The sequence below is a fragment of the Schistocerca serialis genome, chromosome 3, assembly GCF_023864345.2.
Source record: "Schistocerca serialis cubense isolate TAMUIC-IGC-003099 chromosome 3, iqSchSeri2.2, whole genome shotgun sequence".
Lineage (NCBI taxonomy): Eukaryota > Metazoa > Arthropoda > Insecta > Orthoptera > Acrididae > Schistocerca > Schistocerca serialis.
In genome coordinates, this window is record NC_064640.1 from 423,042,502 (window position 1) to 423,070,050 (window position 27,549).

At 38.5% G+C, this 27,549-nt stretch overlaps 1 protein-coding gene across 1 annotated transcript in view; it reads left to right on the forward strand.

Annotated features, from left to right (window-relative positions):
- LOC126470301 (protein purity of essence) overlaps nucleotides 1–27,549 on the forward strand; it is a 475,244-nt gene that overhangs the window by 371,463 nt on the left and 76,232 nt on the right. Inside the window, exons 57-65 of the mRNA XM_050098072.1 lie at nucleotides 447–591; nucleotides 3,061–3,258; nucleotides 3,352–3,526; nucleotides 4,830–5,064; nucleotides 11,411–11,630; nucleotides 11,742–11,909; nucleotides 12,248–12,598; nucleotides 13,240–13,451; nucleotides 15,936–16,071. Coding sequence (XP_049954029.1) covers nucleotides 447–591; nucleotides 3,061–3,258; nucleotides 3,352–3,526; nucleotides 4,830–5,064; nucleotides 11,411–11,630; nucleotides 11,742–11,909; nucleotides 12,248–12,598; nucleotides 13,240–13,451; nucleotides 15,936–16,071 — 1,840 coding nt within the window. The remainder of the gene's footprint in view (nucleotides 1–446; nucleotides 592–3,060; nucleotides 3,259–3,351; nucleotides 3,527–4,829; nucleotides 5,065–11,410; nucleotides 11,631–11,741; nucleotides 11,910–12,247; nucleotides 12,599–13,239; nucleotides 13,452–15,935; nucleotides 16,072–27,549) is intronic.

Consider the following 27,549-nt stretch of genomic DNA (forward strand, 5'->3'; position numbering starts at 1 on the left):
TGTAAAAGACCAAGATGATTATCTTTCCCCACATTCTTTCCTTTAAATTGTCATTCAGCAGTCCAAAATAACATTTTTATTGGTTTAGTTCAAGTAAAGAGTTGTTTAGATACCTGAATCATCCCAAAAAGGAAAGTAAAGTAATGTGATTTCAGAAGCTTGACATGACTTGGAAATGATTGCATGGTACATACTATTTGTTCACATTATCTTTATCTATTGTTTCCTTACATCTGTATCAAGAAAAATCTGTAGTCTTCAGGGAGGGCCTGTGTATGTTTTGTATTCTGCTAAACTTTGTAAACAAATGATGTAGTGGTATTAGCCTTATTGCCATTATCGTTCAGTGTTCGTTCATGGTTCAAAATATATCATAATGCTGTATTAAATCACATCTACAATGACATTTTGTATTATGTGTGACATTACGTGTTTTGTTTTTACAGGCACTCCCAAGAAGCAGAGTGTGATATATTATTGGAGATTATGTGGAGCTTATGGCCTCAGTTATCAGCTTTTGGTCGGAAAGCTGCCCAGTATGTGGACTTGTTGGGCTATTTCACATTAAACACAGAAAATCTTCCTAGGGATGTAAGTTGTATAATTGTTTCAAATATGTCTTAAAATAATCAAAAAGCAGTGAAAGCTTTATGTAATGATCTGTCCCATTCAGTGGCATTCTAGTTGTGAGAAAATCAGATATCTTTGAAAGAAACACACACACACACACACACACACACACACACACACAAAAAAGAAGCCTTTATCTTAATGGGTAACAGATATGTTCAGAATTATGACAGGTGTAAAATCAATATGTAGATGGTGTGCAGTTACATCGACCTTTACATTCTACAGCTTATTGTAGAGCATCATTAGATTTAGCAACAGTGGTGGAATTTTCAGAATATTTCAGTACCAGCACAATTCTTCACAGGTGATACTAATTAAAATAAAATTCAGTTACAAGAACATTTAATATAATTATTATCTCATCCTACTGTCATTGTTATAGTAACCCAGGTTCACCTTAATGCAGTTGTTACAGGAACTTGTATTCAGGATGATGGCAGATAAAATTGTGCTTTGACCAGCCAGGTTTGTGTTTCCTGTGGTTTCCCTAAATTGCTTAAGGCAAATGCCGGGACAAATCCTTCCTTCTTGTTTCCAATATATAAACTATTTTATTGTTTTTTCTAAACCCATTGAATACAGATACAAAATTTCCATCTTTTTATGCAAATACTGATGTTTAAATGATCACTGGTATTATACTGCACTGGTGTCGGTGATTGTCCATGGATTTTAAAAATTCACACAAAAATGTTGTTGTGCTAAGTCTTCATTACATCAGGTTACACTGCCATAAAAGAAGCTCCCAGAAGGTGGGTGAAACAAAATGAAACTTCATAGAATGAGAAGGTGTGTGATATTACCTCATTGGTTACAAAATCTACTCATATTTACAGTGGAGTTGACAGTATGAGCCCACTTACCAGTATGGTGTTGCACCCTGTCTGGCCTGGCTACATGCAATGATTCAGTTGGGAAGGGAATCCGGGACCTGTTGTGTACTCTCCTGAGGCAAGTTGTCCCACAGCTGTTGTACCTGGTTCTTGATATTATCGATATTGGCACCGGGGCGGAGAACATTTGAACTGGTCCTATATTTTCTGTTGGGAACGTCTCTGAGGATCTTCCTAGCCACAGAAGTATCTCAACATCACATTGACAGTTCATAGAGAGACTTGCCAAATGTGGTAAGAATTGTCCTGTTGAGAAAATGGTACGATAATATTGTCACACAAGAGGTAACAGGTGAGGAGGTAGGTCGTCTGTGATACAATTTTGTCAGAGTTCCCTTGGTCACTACCGTCTATGATGTGAAGTCGTACCCAAAGGCTCCCCACTCCCTGATGCCAGGAGTAACACAGCTGTGCCTCTTCAAAACATTGGGAGAATGGAGCATCTCATCAGGTTGCTCCCGTACTCGCCGATGACGGGCATCACGGGTAGTGCAGAACTATGATTAATTGCTGAACACTATGTGATACCATTCATCTGCTGTCCATACTTGTTGGTCACAACACCACTGTGAACATTGCCATTTGTGTTGTGACGTTAACTGTGGTCAACACGAGATGTTTTTTCCCAGTCCAGCTGCTGCTATTTCTGATACATGGTGAGGATGACACAAATTGTGCAGTGGGTCCATTACTAGTGCTCAGATGGCAAGCACAGTTGTGAAGGGGATGTGTGTGTGTGTGTGTGTGTGTGTGTGTGTGTGTGTGTGTGTGTGTGTGTGTGTGTGTGTGTGTGTGGAGGGGGGGGGGGGGGGAGCACAATAAGGTGAGGCTCCCTTCTGGTTGTCAGATATGATAGACTGGTATCTTGACATTAAGTTTGTGTACCCATATGCTCCCATGCAATTCAACATTGGGCCACTGTCACATCCGAATGCCCCACAAATCTGGATATTGCATGATTTGACCAGTGGCAAAATGGAGACCCATAATAAGGCCCCTTTCAAATGTGTCAGGTGCTGATAATACTGTCTTTCACAAGTACGCAGGATTCTTGATCACTCAACATCTGACTCTGTTCACGCTCTTTATGGATTCTACCAGGCTTGGTAACACCACTAAGCACAAATAATACTAATGCATTGTGTGGCTGCTCTACCTGTCACAGAAAATTGCAACTCTATAATCATTTACATACCTGCCAATTGTCTTCTGGGTGAATTTTCAGGCAAATTGTTTAACCTCTAGAGCACTGTTGTTTATTTTGCCAGATATATTGTTTTTAGTGCCACTTTGTTATGATGTCAGGTTATTTAACTTTGTAACTCATGTGAAAGGGAGGGAAATCGGTACATTTGCTTCTAACAACATATGGAGTCCATATAATCTGTCTCAGTGGAGAGAGAAACCCTTTATGTTTTTGTTTGTACTTCTGTATGTTCAATACTTTCTGTTGCAGGACTTTACAACATAAATGTTGTAAATAAGATCTTGTAAATTCTTGGTGAACCATGATCATTTTTGGCCGTGTCCACAGCTGTCGGAGTATGTAGAAGAGGCTGTAAATTTACTGCAAGCCCAGAACAGAGTTTTATCTTGTCATCCTAATTCCAATCTGTACAGCCAAGTGGCACAATTTGTGGAACTTGATGGTTTTTATTTGGAAAGTGAGCCATGCCTAGTGTGTAATAACCCAGAGGTACCATATACCTCAATTAAACTTTCTACTATAAAGGTAAGTACAGTAAATATCATTGTGTGTGCTATGCTACAATTGTGCTATGCTGTAATTTTTTAGTTTGTATTTAAAAAAAACCTGTTGTTACAGATTGATTCAAAGTTTACAACTCATACTCAGATTGTGAAACTCATTGGAAGTCATACGATTAGCAGAATCACACTTCGTATAAGTGAATTGAAAAGGACAAAAATGGTGCGAACAATCAATATTTACTACAACAATCGAACAGTGCAAGCTGTTGTTGAATTGAAAAATAAACCAGGTGAGTCTGAAATTTGCAGGTGTACCAGAATACTAATTAAGGTATAAGGAGCCCAGTGAAACCCCACTTCTACACTTTTCAAGGGTCTTTTTAAAATATGGTGTAAAATGCAGGAAAATGTAAAATGTGGAAGCCGTAAATGTTATTTTCCATTTTCCATTTTTGTAGTTTGTGTGATATAGTTCCATAATAGGCATCAAAATACTTGTCAAGGGCTCCTTTATTATCCAATAAAGATTATCTGAATTTTGTACTAAATTTAGTCACTGACATAACTGGGACTGGTAACTGTCTGGGAAGCAGAAATGTTTTACTTAATTCGATTCATCATAATCAATGTTTTTGAAAAGCATGCAGTTGTGTCATTCATTATTTAAGTAATCAAATACTGCATTACTTACGTATTTTTTCGTGTTTAGCACAACACTTTTTGAGAATTTATTCTCTTTGTCAAGTGTGAATATTTACATAAGTATTTTGTATGATGATTGCACTTATGCTGTTCTATGTCTCTTGCACTGCAGTCATCTCTTTGAGGTTATAAGATACTGTGCCTCCTCCATTATGCAGAAAACCACACACATGCAGACTATCACTCATACTGTTTGTGTGTGAAACAACAAAAAATACTTACGTAAATATTTTCGCTTGGCAATAAGAATAAATTCTCGAAACATATTTTGCTAAGCATGGAAAAATACGTAACTGTTGTAGTGTTTTGTTGTTTAAACCAGAAATGTTTAAGCAAAGCAAAGACATCAAGAAATGCTACAAGTGGCCAAACAATAAAGTATATGAAATATGCATTCGAGGTATCATGATGATCATAACATTCATGAAGTTGCACGTGCACAGTAGAGACAGTTTGAAAACAGTCGGGGTCGGTCATCATTCAAATGGACCTAATTACTCACATCACCTACCGCACCAAGTAGAGCTTGACAGCAGCAAGAGATAAAATATGAATTATTTAGACTTTCACTGATCCAGAGTTGCTGACTGTAGCATCCTGGTGTTAAGAAACTTAATCACGTAACATTCGCAAACACTACTTGAAGGGCAACACTATAACAGTATCATTTTATGAAAATTATAAATATGTTAACACAAAATTCAGTGCGAATTAACATTGTCCACATCGGAAATTTGTTGGGGTTGATAAAAAAAAAGTCATAGATGTCTGGAAAACGTTAATTCTCGGAATGTAAAAGTGGGGCTATACTGTAGTTGAAAGTGTATAAACTGAAATTTTTGATATGCTGGATTGCGTATCACCTGCTAATTTATTTGGTGTTTCTTGTAGCTATGTGGAATAAAGCTAAGAAAGTGACGTTGACATCTGGACAGACAGAATCCAAAATTGACTTCCCATTGCCAATTGTTGCATGCAACCTTATGATCGAGTATGCAGATTTTTATGAAAATATCCAGGCCTCCACAGAAACACTCCAATGTCCAAGGTGTTCAGCATCTGTACCTGCTAATCCTGGTGTTTGCACAAACTGTGGTGAAAATGTTTTTCAGTGCCACAAATGCAGGTAAGATCCTAAATCTGTTTGTTGCTCTCCTGTATCTGTTTGTTGCTCTACTATGTTAGCCAAACCAGTGTGTCTATGTGGATGTGCTAAACATTACACTGAGAATACATATAACTTTTAGGTGAGAAGTTTCATTAATTTTCTGTTAGTTTCAATTCTTGAGAAACAGAGGTAGTATTATCTTGGTGGAATTGCATTTAGATTCAGGACTGACAAATCTGAACTTTCATGAACCATTTGATCATGTGAGGCTGATGTCACTGCTGTTTGTATTGTGGTTTTATTGCACCTAGATGTAAAATAGTATGTAGCTCTCTGCATAACAATTAAATGAGTATTATCAGAGTTCAGTGTAATTTTTTGTCGATTGCTGAAGAAATGCTAACCCTCTTTTTGTCCTGGTTCATTACTAACAATAAACCTTTTCAGTAAGTACACTGTCTGACAAAAAAAGTGAAGCACCTAGAAGTCAGGGTTAGATGTCAATGTAACTTCATTCACTTAAAACACCATCAGCTGGTATATAAATGTTTAAAGTTGTATTCTCTGTGACAGAACAACCACCAGAGTGCATTTGTGTTTGTATGTATTGTGGTTACCAGGCCCAGCAGAGTACTGTTATATAAGGGCTTGAACAGCATCAGATGTGGAGTTATCACTGTGAAGGACACAGAGATGCCATGTACTCACGTTAACACACTGTTATTGGCAACTAACGGGGGGAGGGGACTCATTGTGGGTCTCCATTTCACTGGCCGGTTAAAGTGTGCAGTATCCAGAATAATGGGGCATATGGATATGACAGTGGCCGAATATTAGACTGTGTGGAACGTGAGGGCAGACATGCTCGTCGTCCAGCTTCCTATTGACGGCATCTGATCATCACAAGGAAGGATCTCTATATCCTGCACCAGGCACATTGTAACCCCGTCACATCTCCACTTGCCATCTGATAAGAAGTGATGGACTCACCGCAACATAGTATGACATCCAGCACCATTGTTTGGAGACTAGCAGCAACCAGAATGGGGCATTACTGTCCTTGCCATCAACACCACTCTGTATTTGGAGGTGTGCTGTGACCAGAAAGCATGGACTGCTGATGAATTGCACCACATTGTGAACAGTGATGAACTGCAGTTCTGCACTGCACCAGATGACTATTGTCAACAAGTGTGGTGGTGACCTGGGCAGAGGTATCATTCTTCCTGTGTGTTGGAGAGGCACAACAGTATTACTCTTGACATGATGGTGTGGGGATCCATTGGGAATCTGTTCAGCTCACAGCTGGTAGCGAAGAGGGAATCTGACTGTACAGTGGTACATCAGAGACACCGTGCGCCCTTATGTGTTGCCTCTTCATGCGGCAGTATTGTGGTGCCATTTTTCAGCAGGACAATGCTTGTCCACATGACTCTGAATTGTCTGCATGGTGGTGAGGTACTCCCGTGATTAGGAAGATCTCAAATGACAACTCAATCCCAGTGCCAGTTTCCAGTATATCAAGGACCAGTTACAACAGTTGTGGGCCAGAGAAGGTACAATGGTTTTCTGACACCCTTTCCAACTGAATTGGTGCATGCGTTCAACCTGTGGAATGCAACTTCAAACTTTTAAGTGGGCTCATGCTGCAAGCTTCTTTCTAAATTTGCCTCTTATTTTGTAACCAATGAAACAACAGCACATACTATCTGAATTTGTGAAGTCTCATTTCGATTCCTTTTCCCATTCTGGGTAAAATTTTTTTTTGTCAGGCAGTGTATGTGTTTGGGGATGTCAATGTAGAATTGATAGACTTGAATTCTACTTCACTATGTGACAGTAGAAGATTGACTGTTATTTAATGTAATTTGAATAGAATTTCTCTCTATTTGTTATGATACAGATCCTGCTGAACAAGGGGTTTATCATCAGAGGCACAGTGTGGCTTTCCTGGCTATATCTTAAGATTTAGTGAGTTTTATGTCCCATTGTTTCAGAATTCATTGCTTTCCATGCTATACTAATAGGAGGTCACTTTTAATAACTTTAGTGAAGTCTTGACCACACTTTTATTTTTCATCATCCTCACACATTTTGACTTTCCGTCATTTTCAAAGGCTACAGAAATACAACATAAAACTGGTACCAGACGATATTAAAATATGATGTGTTTCACCATTGATAAGAGGCATATTACAATGACTAGAATTTGACTTCCTAGCTTACCATTTCTATGTTAGTCATACAAAAACATTAGATACATTGTATCACGTCAACATTCTCGAGCACGAGACAAGTGTAACCTGCTACCAAGTGAAAAAACCACCAGGCGGCGCTGGGTGTGTGGTACATGCTGCAATTTTTTTTTGTGAACAATCAATTTTCTTCATTCCAACGTATAAAAAATTTCATCAGTTATTATGGGAGTTAGTTACAATGTTTTACTAAAGATCTTACTTTACAGAACGATGTGTTACAGGTTCTCAACCTCCCCCCCCCCCCCCCCCAATACAGTGGAAGAGCACGTTTATTGGCGCTGGGCCAACAGTCAGTTAACAAACAATTATTTTATTTACAACTTACAGCACATAAATTAATACCATAAGTAAAATTTTGTGAAGATTTAATAAAAGTTAAAATTATATAGATTACTAGAGGGTTGCAAGGGAATTGCTTAAAGTTGGCCCACTTAAAATACCGTCCATAGACTTTCTGTAGTTGTATTACAATAAAATTGTTTTCTGTAATTAACAAACACTGTAGATCTCCATGTCGCAACTAAGGGAAGGGGAGGGGTCAAGGGATTAACAATCAGAAGATACAATCAGGGCTGCCAAATGCTCCCCATTCACAAGTGTCTGCTTAGCGCTGTTGTATTCTTAGTATGTAGCTGGGATATGGACCATGTCTCAACAGGTAGTATATAACTCCCTTGGTGGGAAGGAAGTATGTCATTCTTAACGTTCTTTTATGTTAGGAAGAAACTGGTAGATTCTCCTCCCTTTCTTACTAGGAACGTTCTGTATCAATTTGTTACTGTCCAGCCCTGGTAGCTGCATGGTCATCGTGACGGAATGTCATACCTAACAGCCCGGGTTCGATTCCCGGCTGGGTCGGGGATTTTATCCGCTCAGGGACTGGGTGTTGTGTTGTCCTTATCATCATCATCATCATCATCATCATCATTTCATCCCCATCAACACGCAAGTTGCCGAAGTGGCATCAACTCGAAAGACTTGCACCAGGCGAACAGTCTACCCAACGGGAGGCCGTAGCCACACGGCATTTCCAATTGGTTATTGTAATGGCAAATTCAGAGAGATGTTAAAATTCAGCAGGCTATGTTGTTTCTGGATCATTTCAGTTGTTCACCATTATTTTCTTGCAATATGCGTATAATAATTGTTTTGCATAAATTCCTCACTGTTATAGCACAAGATATTAACAAATTTGTCAATAGCTACACAAATAATTAATAGATCACTTCTCATAGGCTAATGTTTGAAGGAATACAGATGTTCCAGAATGAAGTTTTCAGAATGTGTCCTGATACAAAACTTCCTGGCAGATTGAAACAGTGTGCCAGACAGACTCAAACTTGAGACTTTTGCCTTTTGCTGACAATGGTCCTGGGTTCAAATCTCAGTCCAGCACACTGTTTTAATCTGCCAGGAAGTCTGATGTGTACCATGTGTGAGAGGGATGTAGACCATCCAGCACACTGTTTTAATCTGCCAGGAAGTCTGATGTGTACCATGTGTGAGAGGGATGTAGACCATCCATATTATACACTCCTGGAATTTGAAATAAGAACACCGTGAATTCATTGTCCCAGGAAGGGGAAACTTTATTGACACATTCCTGGGGTCAGATACATCACATGATCACACTGACAGAACCACAGGCACATAGACACAGGCAACAGAGCATGCACAATGTCGGCACTAGTACAGTGTATATCCACCTTTCGCAGCAATGCAGGCTGCTATTCTCCCATGGAGACGATCGTAGAGATGCTGGATGTAGTCCTGTGGAACGGCTTGCCATGCCATTTCCACCTGGCGCCTCAGTTGGACCAGCGTTCGTGCTGGACGTGCAGACCGCGTGAGACGACGCTTCATCCAGTCCCAAACATGCTCAATGGGGGACAGATCCGGAGATCTTGCTGGCCAGGGTAGTTGACTTACACCTTCTAGAGCACGTTGGGTGGCACGGGATACATGCGGACGTGCATTGTCCTGTTGGAACAGCAAGTTCCCTTGCCGGTCTAGGAATGGTAGAACGATGGGTTCGATGACGGTTTGGATGTACCGTGCACTATTCAGTGTCCCCTCGACGATCACCAGTGGTGTACGGCCAGTGTAGGAGATCGCTCCCCACACCATGATGCCGGGTGTTGGCCCTGTGTGCCTCGGTCGTATGCAGTCCTGATTGTGGCGCTCACCTGCACGGCGCCAAACACGCATACGACCATCATTGGCACCAAGGCAGAAGCGACTCTCATCGCTGAAGACGACACGTCTCCATTCGTCCCTCCATTCACGCCTGTCGCGACACCACTGGAGGCGGGCTGCACGATGTTGGGGCGTGAGCGGAAGACGGCCTAACGGTGTGCGGGACCGTAGCCCAGCTTCATGGAGACGATTGCGAATGGTCCTCGCCAATACCCCAGGAGCAACAGTGTCCCTAATTTGCTGGGAAGTGGCGGTGCGGTCCCCTACGGCACTGCGTAGGATCCTACGGTCTTGGCGTGCATCCGTGCGTCGCTGCGGTCCGGTCCCAGGTCAACGGGCACATGCACCTTCTGCCGACCACTGGCGACAACATCGATGTACTGTGGAGACCTCACGCCCCATGTGTTGAGCAATTAGGCGGTACGTCCACCCGGCCTCCCGCATGCCCACTATACGCCCTCGCTCAAAGTCCGTCAACTGCACATACGGTTCACGTCCACGCTGTCGCGGCATGCTACCAGTGTTAAAGACTGCGATGGAGCTCCGTATGCCACGGCAAACTGGCTGACACTGACGGCGGCGGTGCACAAATGCTGCGCAGCTAGCGCCATTCGACGGCCAACACCGCGATTCCTGGTGTGTCCGCTGTGCCGTGCGTGTGATCATTGCTTGTACAGCCCTCTCGCAGTGTCCGGAGCAAGTATGGTGGGTCTGACACACTGGTGTCAATGTGTTCTTTTTTCCATTTCCAGGAGTGTAGTTTACTATAAAGTGTTTTTGTAGTGCAATTTGTCCTATTAAGTCACGTGATGAATGAGATATGCAAACTGTTTGTGATATCACTTAATTTCATTGGCATTAATTTTGATCTACAGAAATTACTTTTTCATTTGATTATTGTTGTATGAGATCTCTTTGATACTTTCCTGTATGATTTGTTCCTTACAGTGTGAGCTCTTCATCACAGGAGGAACACACGCAGATTGTTATGTAGAGTGTACTTAAAGTCTGGGGACACTTTCAATTATTTATTGCACAAGAACTAAACATTGTACAGATGCCATACATATTGCATTTTGAAGAGAAACTCTGAAAGTTTGTTTTTTTTCCCAAATATTCGATAAGCGAATCATGAGTGACTCTGCAGACATCAATATGGTAATCGAATTCTTGCCATACCCCTCCCAGTATGGCATCGTCGACTGTGGCAGCCGCTTCCCGTGTTCTCTCCAGGAGAGAGCGGGTGCTGCTTACTGCGCAGTTGAGTGCCCCACAAACCAAACATCATCATTGTCACAGCTTACATTATATGTGGTTTTTTTAACTATTATTTTTGTAATGGAACCCGCAGTAACACATTTTCTATTTCCACCACAAATAAAACAATTATTGTTCTAATGTATGTCCCATTGGTATTGTTTTTAGTATTATATCCAGAGGTTCTCAGTCGGCATTGGCGTTAAGCTGAAATGACATTAAGTAACTAGATGCCAAAATCATGTTTTCGACAGAGGAAGTTCTGCTCAATTTTATTTAAATGTAAATATGTTATCCAAAAACAAAGATGATGTGACTTACCAAACGAAAGTGCTGGCATGTCGATAGACACACACACAAACACACACAAACATACACACAAAATTTAAGCTTTCACAACGAACGGTTGCTTCATCAGGAAAGAGGGAAGGAGAGGGAAATACTAAAGGATGTGGGTTTTAAGGGAGAGGGTAAGGAGTCATTCCAATCCCGGGAGCGGAAAGACTTACCTTGGGGGGAAAAAAGGACAGGTATACACTCGCGCGCACACACACACACACATATCCATCCGCACATACACAGACACAAGCATGTTATCCCTCAGATTGAGTACTTGTAGATACTTGAATTCTCTAAATTGACACTTTTTACAGGGCAATTAACTATGATGAAAAGGACCCATTTTTATGTCATGCTTGTGGATTCTGCAAGTATGCAAAATTTGATTATTCCTTGACTGCAAGACCATGCTGTGCAGTGGACAAAATTGAAAATGATGAAGACCGTAAGAAGACAATTTCTGTTATAAACACACTCCTTGAAAAAGCTGACAGAATTTATAAAACTATCATGACAAATAAACCAGCGTTGGAGGTAATAATACATTTCTTTGGGTTTTAGGAATTTTGTAATGTAGAAGCTTGAAAGAATTGTTGTAAATGAAGTTTTCATTAAACCTTTATTTGCATCTGTCTTAATTTTAAGCTCCTGTTACTGAAAATCAGTGAGCACCGTTCGGACCGCACAGTTGAAGATGGAATACAAACTGGAAGTTCAGGAAGCACACAGGTTAATCGCGCTATCCAACTGTTAGCGCAACGATATTGTGGTGAATGTAAAAATTCATTTGAAGAACTAAGCAAAATTGTGCAGGTACTTCAGAAACTTTTTGTGTTTTATCTTGAATTTATATAGGCTCTATTTAAATATTTGAAACCAGGTGTAGTTACATTTATTCCGATATCATTGCTGTGAAATTGCAGCTACCCATGGAAAGAGAATTACATGTTACCTCTTTCTCTCTTTATGTAAATGATCATACTTTGCTCTGCATCAATATTAATTTGCTCTTCATCCGCTTAATTTGATCTTCATCCGCTTAATTTGATCTTCATCCGCTTAATTTTTTTCCTATAATTGCTTTTTTGTCAGCTTTGTTCTAGTACTGAATTGGCTCAATTGTTTCTCTTTCATCCAAAATTTTTTTCCAGAAAGTGCTTGCATGCCGAAGAGAGCTCTTAGCATATGACCAAAATGACCGAGTGTACAGTGAAACAGGTGAAGCTAATAGTGTAACCGATCAAGAGTATGAATTGCAACAGCCTTGTGAATCAGAGGCACTGCCGCCTTTGCAATTACAAGAGGAAGAACTTGAAGTAAACATTCGTGTTCTGCCACAGCCTCTAATCAGCAGTTGTTATGGTTGTGCATCATCAGCCACTGAACTCTGCCTCACATTGCTTCGTGCTCTTGCATCTAAGGAGGAGTCACGACTTCTGCTTATCTCTGAAGGCCTAATTGCAGAACTTCTTGAATATAATTTGCGTCGTGGAACTGGACAGGTATTTCATTCTCCTTCAGTGTATTCAGTTGTTTTAAGATGATATGTGTATTAAATGAACAAGTGGTGATTTATTTCCATTTGAATTCATGTTGATTGAATGGTATCCAAATGTGCTGTAGTAGAAGAGTACTAAAGTTTTCTAGAACAGTGACGGAGATAATAATTCATGCCTATAGTTGATATTAATACAAGTATAAAGATATAGTGTCAGAAAATAAGTATTGAAAATATGCTAATATTGATAGTAGTAAATCATTTCGAAGTGTCACTCATCCCAATACCATGGTTTAACTTTTATATCAATTGAAATATGATTGTACTCATTATTAATAATTGAAATAGTTATTGCATTGGATGAGGCCAAAATATGTTTCAGCAGAATTTTTACTGGATTTGAATTTAAATAACCAAGGTTTAGATTTTAATTACTATTTCTCTTTGCTGTAAAACTGCTACAAGAAAATATGAAAATCTAGTCAGCACAGCAGCTGTACACATATAAAGAAGTCACTTGTGACCTTCATACAGCAATATAACTTTGTAGCATTCTCTAATTTCGTCTCTGAAAATCCATGAACAAAATATGTCTGCAAAATGTGAAAGTTTGCATTTTCAGTATATTTTAATCTTTACCCGTAGGTACAAGAAGAGGTCAGACAATTACTGTGTTTATTAACTCGTGATAACCTACAAGCAACTGAGCATCTACGTCAGATGCTGATGGATCGTATCTCTCTAGCACTGAGAGGACACAGAGCGAGTGTAGAACTTACCTTTGCCGTTCGCCATGAAATGAATTTGTTGTCTACTCTGGTGCAAAAAGATGACTCATGTTGGGAGCAGAAGATAAGGTATTAACTTTTATTACTCCATGGTAAATTTGTCTTCAAGTTGTTTTTTATAGCTTTTAGCATATTTGTCACTGGTTTGATGATTGACGTTTTGGCAAAGTATTGTCCAGTAATTTCGTTTTTGTGTAACGTGAACGTCAAACAAAACAGTAGAAAATGGAGAATGCTGACTTTAAGTAACTAAAATGTCAAGGAAGTCATTTAAATGACATGAATTTATGTATTATTTATTAAAAATATCGTGAAAGCTTCCTTTGAAGCACAGGTGGCACAGCCTCAATAAATTGAAATACTTAAGAGCAACATTTAATAAATAACATTAAAATATGGTGAATAGTTTAGAAGTGGGTGATGTGTAACTAAGAATGGATTGTGTGTAACTAGCTACCTTCTCGTGTCCTGAAATTACCTGCACTGAAATAAATTTCCTGTTTCTACACTTACCCATCTGAGCTTCACCTTTTTTCTCTGTGTTCTGAGTCCTGACATCAAAACTCAAGTTATTGCATTTGACGTGACTCAAAGGTCTGATATTGACCACTAATAGCTGAACACTAAATTTCTCATTTATTAATGTTTCTGTCAGTTGCATATAATTTTAATGACATCTAGTTTTGAATATTTATGTTCATTTTCAAACCGCAGTAATGTTTGACTGTAACGTAATTCTAGTGAACAAATCTTTTTAATGATGCATAGGAGTTACGTTACAGTCAAACATTTCTGTTGCAGGTAATGGTTTGCAAGTGAACACAAGCATTCAAAACTAGTCACCATTAAAAATTATATGTAACAGTAATGGAAACATATATGAATAACAGAGTTACTGATATTCTATGCCAATGCAATTTTGGATACGCATACACATAAACACTAAATGGTCACGTGACCTACAAGATCAGCTGTGAGAGCATGAACAAAAAAGGAAAAAAATGCTGTAAAAAAGTCACCATAGAACCTGATGAACAATATGACACCAGTCATTAGAAGTAATTACATTAAATTCAATGTGGCTCGATTTCTCAGTAGGTTAGTTTTATACTTGAATCCTAATGTCCAAAATCAGTCCCCAGTTGGTCTTAGGTTTTTTATGTCACTAATCTCTCTTGCTACCTCTGTCACTGATTTGGTGATGAGAAAAAGTGTGAAGTAGCTCTATGGTAAAATACAAATGTTAAACTGTAAGTCCCCCTATAACTGGCTGGGTAATTTATTTCAGAGGTCTAAGGAAGGCAAGGACATATCACCCCCACATAGACCATATCTATTAAAGCATTGTGATATCCAAACCAGGTTTTGTTTTGAGGGCAGCTTTGCTTTAAATATGATTCACAGTAAATGGTAATATTTGATGCCTACAAAAATGGGGAAAAAGTACCAAAAAAATCTGGTTATCCAGTAAAAATGAGAAAAAGAGAGCAATATCAAGTACCATAAAATCATTTGAGTTGGAGGAAGTGAAAGATAAAACAGCAAAAAAAAAAAAAACATTCAAAATAAAACACCTTTAGAATATACGTATAATTCTCTCTCTCTCTCTCTCTCTCTCTCTCTCTCTCTCTCTCTCTCTCTCTCTGTGTGTGTGTGTGTGTGTGTGTGTGTGTGTGTGTGTGTGTGTGTAACTCCCTGGGCTGTTCAATAGATGGCTCTCACAGTAGAACTCGTGACCTTGAGTGGGACTTAGCCGCTGAGCGAGGCAGCCGGGCAACGCGGCCTCTAGTATTACTAGGGCCGCGTTGCACTAAAATAAAACGCTTATCAAGATTGCGCAACTTCCGGCGGCTGTTTATGAATGGGCCGCCTTATCAGTCCACATCCTCTGCGTGCGCCAGGACTGATGCTACATAAGGAGCACACTGTCCTGCCAGCGCATTCACTCTTGTGTGAGTGAATAGCCACTGAGGCACTGCTTCTTAAAATGGTTCGTAAACGTTGTTATCGTCGTCGCCGACGATTGCTTGTTTACAAAACACTTGTAAATGTGGACGGCACTCTTGGTGCTTCGACATCTTCCGCGAAGGGCAAAAAGAACGAAGTAAGGGGAGTAGGTAAAACTGCTCAATTTGTTCTTATAAATGGACCTACTTTGTTTTGTGGCGCGAGGTTAAATTTTTCTTTAATGAAAATTTCTTCTTCTTCCAGTTTGTAAAAATGAGAAAAAGAGAGCAATATCAAGTACCATAAAATCATTTGAGTTGGAGGAAGTGAAAGATAAAACAGCAAAAAAAAAAAAAAAAAAAACATTCAAAATAAAACACCTTTAGAATATACGTATAATTCTCTCTCTCTCTCTCTCTCTCTCTCTCTCTCTCTCTCTCTCTCTGTGTGTGTGTGTGTGTGTGTGTGTGTGTGTGTGTGTGTGTGTGTGTGTGTGTGTGAAATCAGTAGTTGGATATAGAAATTATGTGTCAAGCTTTATTTTACTTTATTGACATGTAAAAATAGTCTTAAAAAGCTACATAAGCTGCTATGGTTTTGTTTTAGGTGTGTGATGCAGCTGTTCATTATTGCGTGTGAAGATTCTCATTCACCTGTTGTCATGCAATCTATTATTCTGCCATGCCTCAAAATGCTTCAGAGTCTCATTAAACCTGACCAGCCGTTATCCAAAAAGAACAAGGTTGGTCAATAAAATACGAAAAGTTTATTATTTCTCTATGTGTAATGTTAAAATAAGCTAGGAATTTGTTAATTAAGGTTGAAATGTTAGATCTTTTTGGAAAGTGCTTCAACAAGGTAAACAACATTAGTGTGATTTTTCGTATACCCTACATAGGAGCCGGTAAATTGTGTGTTGTCCATAAAATTGACTGTCTTTAATGAAATTTTGCAGAAAATAGCATTTTCCCCTCTTCCTGAATAAAAACATGTCATAAATATGAGGACATCAGTGATGGCTGATAGCTATTTAATGTTGAAATTAGGTACTGATTTTATCATCAGCCATATAACCTAGTTTAAAGTAACAGTTCGCTTCATGCACCAAGAAATGCGACTTAGAGGTGCTTTGTGTGTACTCGATGCCAACCTAGGCTATTACACAATATTGTATGTATGCTGCAGCATTGTGGCAGTCAAGGCTGAAAGTTGTTTTTAATTACCGCTAATGTGTGCTTTTGTAACAAAATTCCATTATTGAACATGTAAATTTAGTACATTATTTAAATTTAAATTGAATACAATATTCCAGCATCCATCATATGGTAAAAGGAGGACAAACTGCAGAACTATCACCATATATACTCAACTTGTTGATGGATACCAACTTTGAAAATATTATTAAATATTTCGATAATTGTTTGGATATTGTTTTCAAAAGTCATTTGAAGAGTTTCTGCATTCAGAGAAAAATTTGTGCGACTATTTATCAAGTCACAATTTGTCTCGTTGCATGTTTTTCAGTCATGTAGCTGTTTCGCACAGCTCTTCAAAATTCAAAGCAGTGTGGCACTACAGTTTTCTCTAAAATTCTTGGGAAATCTCAAGTGAGGACAAAATTCTCTCTCTCTCTTCAGAATATCCTAAACTTGATGACAACTGTATGCTAATGTTCAGAGGTGGACAAAAATATGGAAACATAGTGAGAAATACATGCTTAAACATCTAATCGGATGCTAGCCAAGTGTGCATGTTGCACTGTTGTATTTGACCACGAACGACACCTGTTTAATGTTGTCAAGACATTGCAATTGTCATTTATGGTCAGAATAGTGTCCTGTGTAATTGTGAGTGCATAACGTTGGAGCTAAGTGAATCTGAACACAGCAAATTGTTGGTGCTCCAGTGGTGGGTGCTTCCATAACATGATGAACTGAAGTGTTCAGTGTTTAAAGAGGCTACATATCAAACATTTAAGTCACATACAGGGAAAGCAGAAAAAGCATCATCCACTAAGTCACAATGTGGACAAAATTGTGCATTGAGCAATCCCAACCGGTTGTCATTGAAGACGATTGTGAGGAACAGTTAGAGGATGTGGAGGATGTCAACTAGAAAAGTCACTGCAGAACTGAGTGTCGCACTCATGAACCCTGTCAACACCAAAACAATGTGAATATAAGCAGAGAATTGCAGGGCGAGCTTGAATTCCAAAACCACCCAGCAGTAATGGAGAGACGTCTACAGACGTTAAAGTAACCTCTGGCGTGCCACAGGGGAGTGTTATGGGACCATTGCTTTTCACAATATATATAAATGACCTAGTAGATAGTGTCGGAAGTCCCATGCGGCTTTTCGCGGATGATGCTGTAGTATACAGAGAAATTGCAGCATTAGAAAATTGTAGAGAAATGCAGGAAGATCTGCAGCGGATAGGCACTTCGTGCAGGGAGTGGCAACTGACCCTTAACATAGGCAAATGTAATGTATTGCGAATACATAGAAAGAAGGATCCTTTATTGTATGATTATATGATAACGGAACAAACACTGGTAGCAGTTACTTATGTAAAATATCTGGGAGTATGCGTGCGGAACAATTTGAAGTGGAATGATCATATAAAATTAATTGTTGGTAAGGCGGGTACCAGGTTGAGATTCATTGGGAGAGGCCTTAGAAAATGTAGTCCATCAACAAAGGAGGTGGCTTACAAAACACTCGTTCGACCTATACTTGAGTATTGCTCATCAGTGTGGGATCCGTACCAGATCGAGTTGACGGAGGAGATAGAGAAGATCCAAAGAAGAGCGGCGCGTTTCGTCACAGGGTTATTTGGTAACCGTGATAGCGTTACGGAGATGTTTAACGAACTCAAGTGTCAGACTCTGCAAGAGAGGCGCTCTGCATCGCGGTGTAGCTTGCTCGCCAGGTTTCGAGAGGGTGCGTTTCTGGATGAGGTATCGAATATATTGCTTCCCCCTACTTATACCTCCCGAGGAGATCACGAATGTAAAATTAGAGAGATTAGAGCGCGCACGGGGGCTTTCAGACAGTCGTTCTTCCCGCGAACCATACGCAACTGGAACAGGAAAGGGAGGTAATGACAATGGCACGTAAAGTGCCTTCCGCACACACCGTTGGGTAGCTTGCGGAGTATAAATGTAGATGAATGTAGATGTAAATGCCTGTAACAGGAAAACATGGTGCTGAAGCCATAAAACCTTAACTATGGAGCAATGAAAGAATGTTGTATGGCCGGATGAGTAAGTTGCATGCTGTTTCCAACTTCTGGCCATGTTTACGTCCCAAGAGTCAAACGTGGTGGGGGTTCGGTGATGATTTGGGCAGCCCCTATTGGAATTTCATGAGCCCCATAGTTGCATTACTGCCCAGGATTATGTGACCATATTGGCTAATCTGGTCCATCCCATGGAACACTGTGTTTGTTCCCCAATGGTGATGATGTGTTCCAATATGACAAGGTCCCTATTCACACAGCTAGCATTGTCCAGGACTGGTTTTGTGAGCACGAGGATGAATTGTTGCATCTACTTGGGCCACCACAGTCACCAGATATCAATATTATTGTGCCTTGTGGTCTACTTTGGATTGAAGGGTGCATAATGTCTTTCCACCACCATCATTACCACAACTGGCCACTATTTTTCAGGAAGAATGGTATTCATCCTTTCTGAGATGACTGGAAGCTGTTTGACGCATGGTAATGTCTTGTGTTTTCAGTTTTTCCATGTTTTTGTCCACCCCTGCAATTTGTGACTGAAAATGCCAGTCTGCAGTGACTGCTGGTGATGGAGCACAGGAATTCAAAACCACCAAAGGGTTTTACGCTCCTGATAAATCAGTAGTTTTTTTAAATACTGAAATTGCAGAATTTCGAGTGTAAAGACATTATTTTGAAACATACATAGTGAAAGCATACAAAATGAAGTAGTCAGTTTTGCCAGCAAAGTGGCTTTCTTCTATTAGTAGCAGCTTTGAAGCTGTGAAAAAGAAGAAAACAACAGTTTTCGTTTGTCGCAAAGGACTGTGGAATCATTTTTTGATGGCCAACATTCCACTCGAGAAAATGGAAAATGAAGACATTTGGCAGTTTATGAATGAATTCATTGAAGGTGAGCAGTATATTGTTCACAATAAAAACATAGTTTGACCTTCGCACTATTAAAAGTTAAACCAAGTAATATATTTTACTCTAGTGTAATATGAAATTATTTGGTAACAAATAGAATAACTGTTCCTTTTTGGCTGATGGTAACATCCCACATGCAGAAACAACGAGGGAGAATATTGTGCCTTTAGTACAATGATGACGGAAAAATAATGTAGTGGAACAGCTAGCAGGTAAAGATTGTATTAGCTGATGACAGAAGAGGCCATGTGTTTTTTTGAAGACAGTTGATTTGTGAAACAAGTAGAAACATTTTTTAGCTAGTATACAGATTTTCAAGACAGAAAATTCAACACGTGCGCTCGTGCAACCTTTTGGGGTTGGGGGTTCCTCTTCAGGAATAAAATATACAGTATGATAAAGTGAAAACAATAGTGAGTTACAATGTTAGATTCATGAACAAAAATAATTTGTTGACTCTTTGAAAACAATCATCAGTAGTTATCTAAAATACGTTCAGTGCTCGGCATATAAATAGAATGTGATAGTGACCTTTTTTGTAAAGGAATTTTGTAAGTGCAATATTAAAAAAAGCTATTCAAAGAGTGCTTTCTTGAACATAAGGAAGAGGAAACATTTGTACATTCTTTTTTTTACAAAAGAAAACAACAGAGTTTTAAAGGATTTTTGTCTTCCAATTTGACACATTCAAACTCATTGCTATCCACGGCAAATTACGTGGCAGAATATTTTGAAAAATAATTGAATTCTTCCACAGTGATAACCTATGGGATGCAGGCATTATTCACTGGCAAACAACAAAGTGAATCACTTTCTTCTGGAGACCATGTTTTGTGGAGTACGTTCTAGTGACTTATTTAATGTGACTGTCTGCTTCGAAATAAAATACTTCAAAAGAACTTTATACAAGAGCTTGAAGAATGTTTCAGTATTATGGATGAAGGAATTTTTGCTCATGAAACAAATAAGATTTTTAAAAGATAATGAAGTTAAGGAGGATCAAAGCACAAAAGGTTGCAGCTTCGGATGAGATTTCAACTGTTTTCAAAACCTTGGATTCATGTTTTAACTGAGATATTAAGTTTGAACCCCTTTAATGTAGCCATCACAAGGATCTTACACTTTGTACCTGGAATGACTGGCCGCACTAGTGCGGGTATTCTGAAAAGGTATAAATCTCTTCAGAATTTTGTTGAAAATCAAATGTCTGTGCAATCAGGAAATGTTGGCATAGTCAAATGTCTGCAGGCAACAGGAGATGTTAACCAAATGTTTAATTGTGGCATTGAAGGCTACTTAGATTCAGTGTTCCAATGTAGACTATGAGGGGCTATTTTTTAATTGCGTTGACAGATTGATGCCAGTCTCTCAGAGGGTAACCTAGAAACCGTGTCAGTACTATCATTTGAAAAACTACCTGCAGTGGGCTAAAAAACTACACTCTGAGGGAAAAAGATACACCCCACTGGAGGCTGGGATGGAAATTGGTGTATGTGATGTAAATGTGTAGACAAGCAAATAACAATTTCAGAAAACTTGGATGATTTATTCAAGAGAAAGAGCTTCGCAAATTGAGCAAGTCAGTAAAATTTTAGTCCATCTCTGGCCCTTATGCAAGCATTTATTTGGCCAGCATTAATTGCTAGGGGTGTCATATTGTGCCAAATTCTATCCAGTTGGCATGTCAGTTTGTCAAAATCCCGAGATGGTTGGAGCACCCTGCCCACAATGCTCCAGATGTTCTCAATTGGGGAGAGATGTGGCAATCTTGCTGGACAAGGTAGGTATTGGCAGACACAAAGACAAGTAGTATAAACTCTCATAATGTGCAGGCAGGCATTATCTTGCTGAAATCTAAGCCCAGGGTGGGCAACAAAACAGGGCATAGAATACACTACTGTCCATTATAATTGCAGTCCCTTAGGGGTTGAATTTCCAGAAAAACTGAAATATTTCTAACCTAGAAGTCCAATACCAATTGTCATAGATGTAACCTTAAAAATCCTTTAATAGTTTGTTAGGAATTATTTATTTTCAAAAAAGCTTTCACCCACTATTTTACTCCATTGGTGGTTGAATTTACAAAGATATTGAAACGTGTATTTCTTATTTTCTGACGGGGAAACCAAATACCAGATTTCATAGTTCTAGTTTCAAAATTCCCTGAACAGTGACATAGTTCCAAAAAGCCTTTCATCCTCTATTTCACCTCCTTAGAAGTGGAATTTCAAACAATCCGTTCTGAAACGATTCCTACAGTATAAGATCTGCACCCTCTCCAAACTTCAAGTTTCTATCCTTAGCAATTTGGGCTAGGCAATGATAAGTCAGTGAATCAGTCTGACCATATTTCACGCCCTTAGGGATTGAATTTCCAAAAATGCTGACATGTGTTTGTTTTATTTCTAACAGAGAAGCCAAATATAAATTTTCATAGATTTAACGTCAAAAGTGCTTGCACAGTGAAATATTTCCATAAAAACTTTCATCCTCCTTTTCACCACCCCCTAGGAGTCGAATTTTCAAAAACAGTGAAACATGTATTTCTTTATTTGTAACTGAGAACTCAAATTTAAATTTTCATAGATTTAGCTTTAAATGTGCTTTCATCATAAAATATTTTTCATAAAAAATCTCAGCACGTATTCGGCCGTGAGGCGTGCTGAGATAGTCTGCGCAGTTGTGATAACACTGTCCCAGATGGCACAGTGGTTAATGCACCTGCCTGGTAAGCAGGAGATCCTAGGTTCGAATCACAATCCGGCACACATTTTCACTCTTCACCAATGATTTGCGTGATGACTCAATGCATTAGTGTATCACAGTTGCAGATTCTATGTGGTATCAGTTCTTTCGGACATGTCTGGAACGACAGACACCATGCATTCATATGAGTTAATAGTTCTTTAATAATGGTATATTTAAAAAAAATTCACTCACTATTTCATCCCCTTAGGGTTAAATTACCAAAAATCCTGAAAAACTTATTTCTTTTTTTCTGACTGAGAAACCAAATACCAATCTTCATAGGTCTAGCTTCAAAATTGCCTTAATAGTGAAGAGAGGGGGAAAAAAAAGAGAAAAACCTTCACCCCCTAAGGGTTGGAATTTAAAAAAATCCCTTCTTAAACGATGCCTCCAGTAGAAGATCCAGACCTTCTCCAAGTTTCTATTCTTAGCAGTTTTGGCTGGGTGATGACCAGTCAGTCAGGACATTGCCTTCTATATATAGAAATAGTGTATTTTGTGAGAGGAAATGCTTCATCTATAACAAAACAAAAGTTACAGGTTTAGATCCTGGAAGCACGTTTAATGCTCTATAATCACTCTTGCAATCATGCTCCCCGATGTCAAAAATGATGAAAATAATGCAGCTGCATATATAAACAGCTGAGACAACTATGGGTTGGAATTATAAAATGTTGATCAAGATTTCCATTAGTTTCAACCCAGATGTGCTTTCTGTTTTGCACAAATAATCAATTGTTCTCTTACAGAATTATTGAGTTGATGTTGATAAGTATTCAGACTGCAGATGCTTCGAAATTGGCTTTGCTGTTTAAGCCACAATTCTTCTAATGGTAGTGTATCCTCAGATAAAATAAAAGGAAAGCAGGATATGTATTCAACTCTTTGAACACCTAAGGCTGAGTTCACATAAGTGGAGTGTTTGTGAAAAGTGAGCTGCATGGTGAAGTTTTGAGAAACTCCTAAATTTCTCTTATTGTTGGCATGTTGCGTCATGCTTCTTTTGACACAATCTAACAAATAGAAAAATTCCATTGCAATTATGACAGAATCTGATACTGAGTTTTTTCTTAACACAGCAGTTAAGGTCAAGACACATAAAATAACTACAAAAATTCAAAACTATGAGATTTCATTGATTGACTGTTCCATCAGTTCTGGATAGAATATTTTGTACATTATGAATGGAACACATACAACACCTGGTGTGATTGATCAGAGGTTGGATACTGAGAAACATGTCTTAATACAATCATTTTTTATATAAAGACAATTGTGTTGTAATTTATGAATTACTATATTATGAACATGCATAACAAATTAAATAACGAAGGATAAGAATCAATCATTGGTTGCAGCATGCGTATAATTTCTTACAAGGTGTGACAAATGACACTGTTCCCACACTCATTTCATGAACAAGCAACATTAATGGTGTCGACTCCTTGGCATCATATGAAGTGAGCCACAGGATCTCCTTAGACAATGATGTTATTGGAAAGAGTGATACCTAAATCAGTAAACCAACAGCCTTAAACAAACCATGATCAGTAAGCACTGCTTTAAAATGGATTTTTGGATAGTGTGAGGAAGAGAGACCAATAGCAGATTAATTTGTTATACTATGTTTTAGAAGAATTTACAACTACTGGAAACAACAATAAAAATTTTACAGTGAAATCAACAAAATAGTATATAAAACGTACAATCAATGCCTTCACTGCACGAATAACCATGGCACTAAAGCAGAGTAACTAAACATGGTTTTCTGAAATCCCTTCACCAAAGAAAACGAAGTAAATGTTCCAGAATTCGAATAAAACAGCTGTCAATATGAATAACTTACAAAAGTAGTTATCCTCGGTGTAGCAGAGAAACTTGAATCACTCACCAAAGCATGTCTTCTGGTCCAGATAGGTTCTTATCAGAGTATGCTGATATCATATACAACCATTTGCCCAATGAAAGATCATGTGTCTAAGGACTGGGAAGTTGTATAGGTCACACCAGTATATAAGAAGGTAAATAGAAGTAATCTGTTGAATTACAGACTAGTATCACTGACATCAATTTGCTGTAGGATTTTTTAAAATGTACTGTTTTTGAACATTATATCTTACCTTGAAGAAAATGGTCTTTCGGCACGGATTCAGAAAATATTGTTCTTGTGAAACACAATGAGCTCTTTATTCACATAAAGTAATGAATGCTATCCAACAGAGAATCTCAGATTGATTCCATATTTCTAGATTTGTGGAAGGCTTTTAATTTTACAGTGAAATCAACAAAATAGTATATTTCTCACAAGCAGCTCCTAATCAAATTATGTGCCTAAGGAGTATCATCACAGTTGTACAACTGGATTTGCTATCTCCTGTTAGATAGGTCACAGTTTGTAGTAAGAGGTCATCGAGTAAAACGGAAGTGATAGCTAATGTTCCCCAAGGAAGCATTGTAGGTCTTCTGCTGTTCATAATCCATGCACATGATTTAGGGGACAATATGAGCAGCCCTCTTAGATTGTTTGCAGATGATACTGTTGTTTACCATTTAGTGAAGTCATCAGAAGATCAAAAACCAATTGCAAAGTGATTTAGACAAAATATCTGTGTGGTATAAAAAGGGGCAATTGACTCTACGTAATAAGATATATTAAACTGCCGATATTACACCTGTCCATGCCCTTCCGAAGTATTGATGCATGGTATGGGATCCTTACCTGATAGGTTTGATGTAGGACGTCAAAGAAGTGCAGCTACTTTTGTATTATTGCGAAATAGGGGAAAAAATGTCACGGATATGATAGAAGAGTTCAGTTGGTAATATTTAAAACAAAGGTGTTTTTCTTTGCAGCGAGACCTTTTTGCAAAATTTCAGTCACAAAATTTCTCCTCCAAATGTGAAAATATCTTATTGATGCTCACCTACATAGGGAGAAATGATCAATGTGATCATTCATTTCCGTGTCCAGTCAGCTATTTCCAAAAAAAATAGCAGCTGCTATAGCTTTGTCATTTCCTTCGTAAACATCAACGTAATAAAATAATAGGATTCAGAGCTTGCATAGGATGATTTGAGAGTTCATTTTTCCCTCAGGCTGTGAAAGAGTGGAACAGTAGGTAATTAGTCTGAAGATGACATGACGAACCCTCTGCCAGATGCTTAACTGTGAACTGCAGAGTATTCATGGAAATGTTGATACACATGCAAATGGAATGGCATATGACAGCTTATATTCTGCCTTATGTAACACTTCGGATTTTGCTGTCCTCTTTTCAGTCTCACTTACAAAATAACTGGCCACTGCATTGCATCTCTTTGTCTTACAGCTGACATATTTCTTCTTCTTACAGCCACGTTTGTGGCAGACTCAGAACATTTCACAGTAAATGTGTCTTCAAGTTGGTGGCCATCTCTCTCATGTATTGCGCAGAACACGGCATGCTGTCCAGAACATGGTATGCTTTAGTTATAGAAATAGTGAAATCCAATTTCACATTCATTGCTCACTATAACATGTGCCAATTGTTCAACAGTATTTGAACAAAAATAGTTACTGAATGTTTTGTGACTAGTGATATTAGTGCAGGCAAGGAAAATTGAGCATACTGTATATACCAACTCTGCCACTGGATATGTGATGGTCAATCTCTAGTTCTAAAATGAAAATAACTGTTAATGCAATGTTAAAAATGTGACTGTAACTGACTTCATAAAGCACATACAAAAGAGAAACACATACCAGAAATCCACACAGCATCATTGAGTGTGGCACATTTGAGCCCATCATGGCAGAATACCAGGAGTATCACCTATTTACTCGAGAGCTGAAATACTTATGACTCGTCTTCCAGTGTTAAAAAAATTTCGATGTGTTAGCTAGATTTTGTATGCATCCAGATATGGCCTAAAATGTAAACTGGCCAGCAGTTATATTTTTCACTGTGAACTTAACAAAATAGGTTGGTAGTTTACTTAATTTTGAAGTAGCATAATAACTACAAGCAATAACATAGAGCGCCAGATCATTGTCAAGCTGCAATGTCAAACATCAGGTGCAAAAGACCCAATTTTTTGTATCATATAGTTTCCTTGAAATAGAATGAGAAAGATGATTGCATAGTGGAGAACACATGTGAATCCAAAAACAATTGTTTTTAAAAAGTAAAAATTTTACGAGAAACTAATGACAGAGATGGATGTAGAATTGGTTCATTTGCGTAAAACATTAAGTTACTGAAGCCAGAATGCAGTCGTCATCCAAAGAAAACATGGCACCTCGTTCCTTCTGTTGGCGTATGGCCAAAAGAATTACATGTTGCTGACAAGTTTCTGTCACACCAAGTGTTACTTCACGTGACATGTCATGTCATGTCATGCCATGCCGTGTCGTGTCAGTGGGTGCCCTGCATCAGATTCTTCTTACACTTCACACATAGCACTTGACTGTGCACTATTTACATCTAAGAATTTAATGGCTGTGTGCTTAACTGAAATGTATAATTGCTTTCACCAGATTTACTCAATGAGAAATCTGTAACTGCAAGTTGATTTTTTGAAATGAAAATTGAATACTGCTAATTATAGAAATTTTGGAAGGCACAGTAGCAGTTTATATTGTTAGTTTGTCATCATTATGTATGCTATAATGGGCATAATAAAATTTATGCTCTAATGTGCTGTTCTTGTTAGTACCATGTTTTGCATTTATAATGATAGATTTGTGATGTCTAGATTTGATTGTGACATCCTAAAATAACTCCAATTTACATAGAGTTGCTTCAATAGCAATGCCCCGACTGGGCCAGCCAGTAGGTTCAGAAACATTTGTAATATTTAGGATATGCTATACCACTTCTACAGAAAAGTCCATCAGGCCTAAAACATCACACACATGTGGTGTGCATTGTAGCATTTGCATGCATTTCATATTGTACAAAATGGAGATGATGTGCAACAAGACGTACAAAGTAATGAATTTGTACATTTAACATCAGATGTAAGGTGGGGATTTACTACAACACATTTTCCCCATCCAAGTACCACTGAGAGAGCATAATTAACATTTGTGCTGTGACACTGAAGAGCCATGTTTCAAAGAAATGACCCCAACTGTATCATAATGGGAGGGTACTTCATTGCGATGTAATGATATGAATTGAGTTGTGCAATATTTGGGTAAATTCTGTGTGACCTGTACTCCATACTTACTTGATATCCAAGACCTTGCACTTTCTGGTTGACAATTAATAAAGGCAGGATTAAGTTAGAAAAAATCAGTAGTGCTAGATACTTTGTCAGATGAACAAAGGTCATCATCGT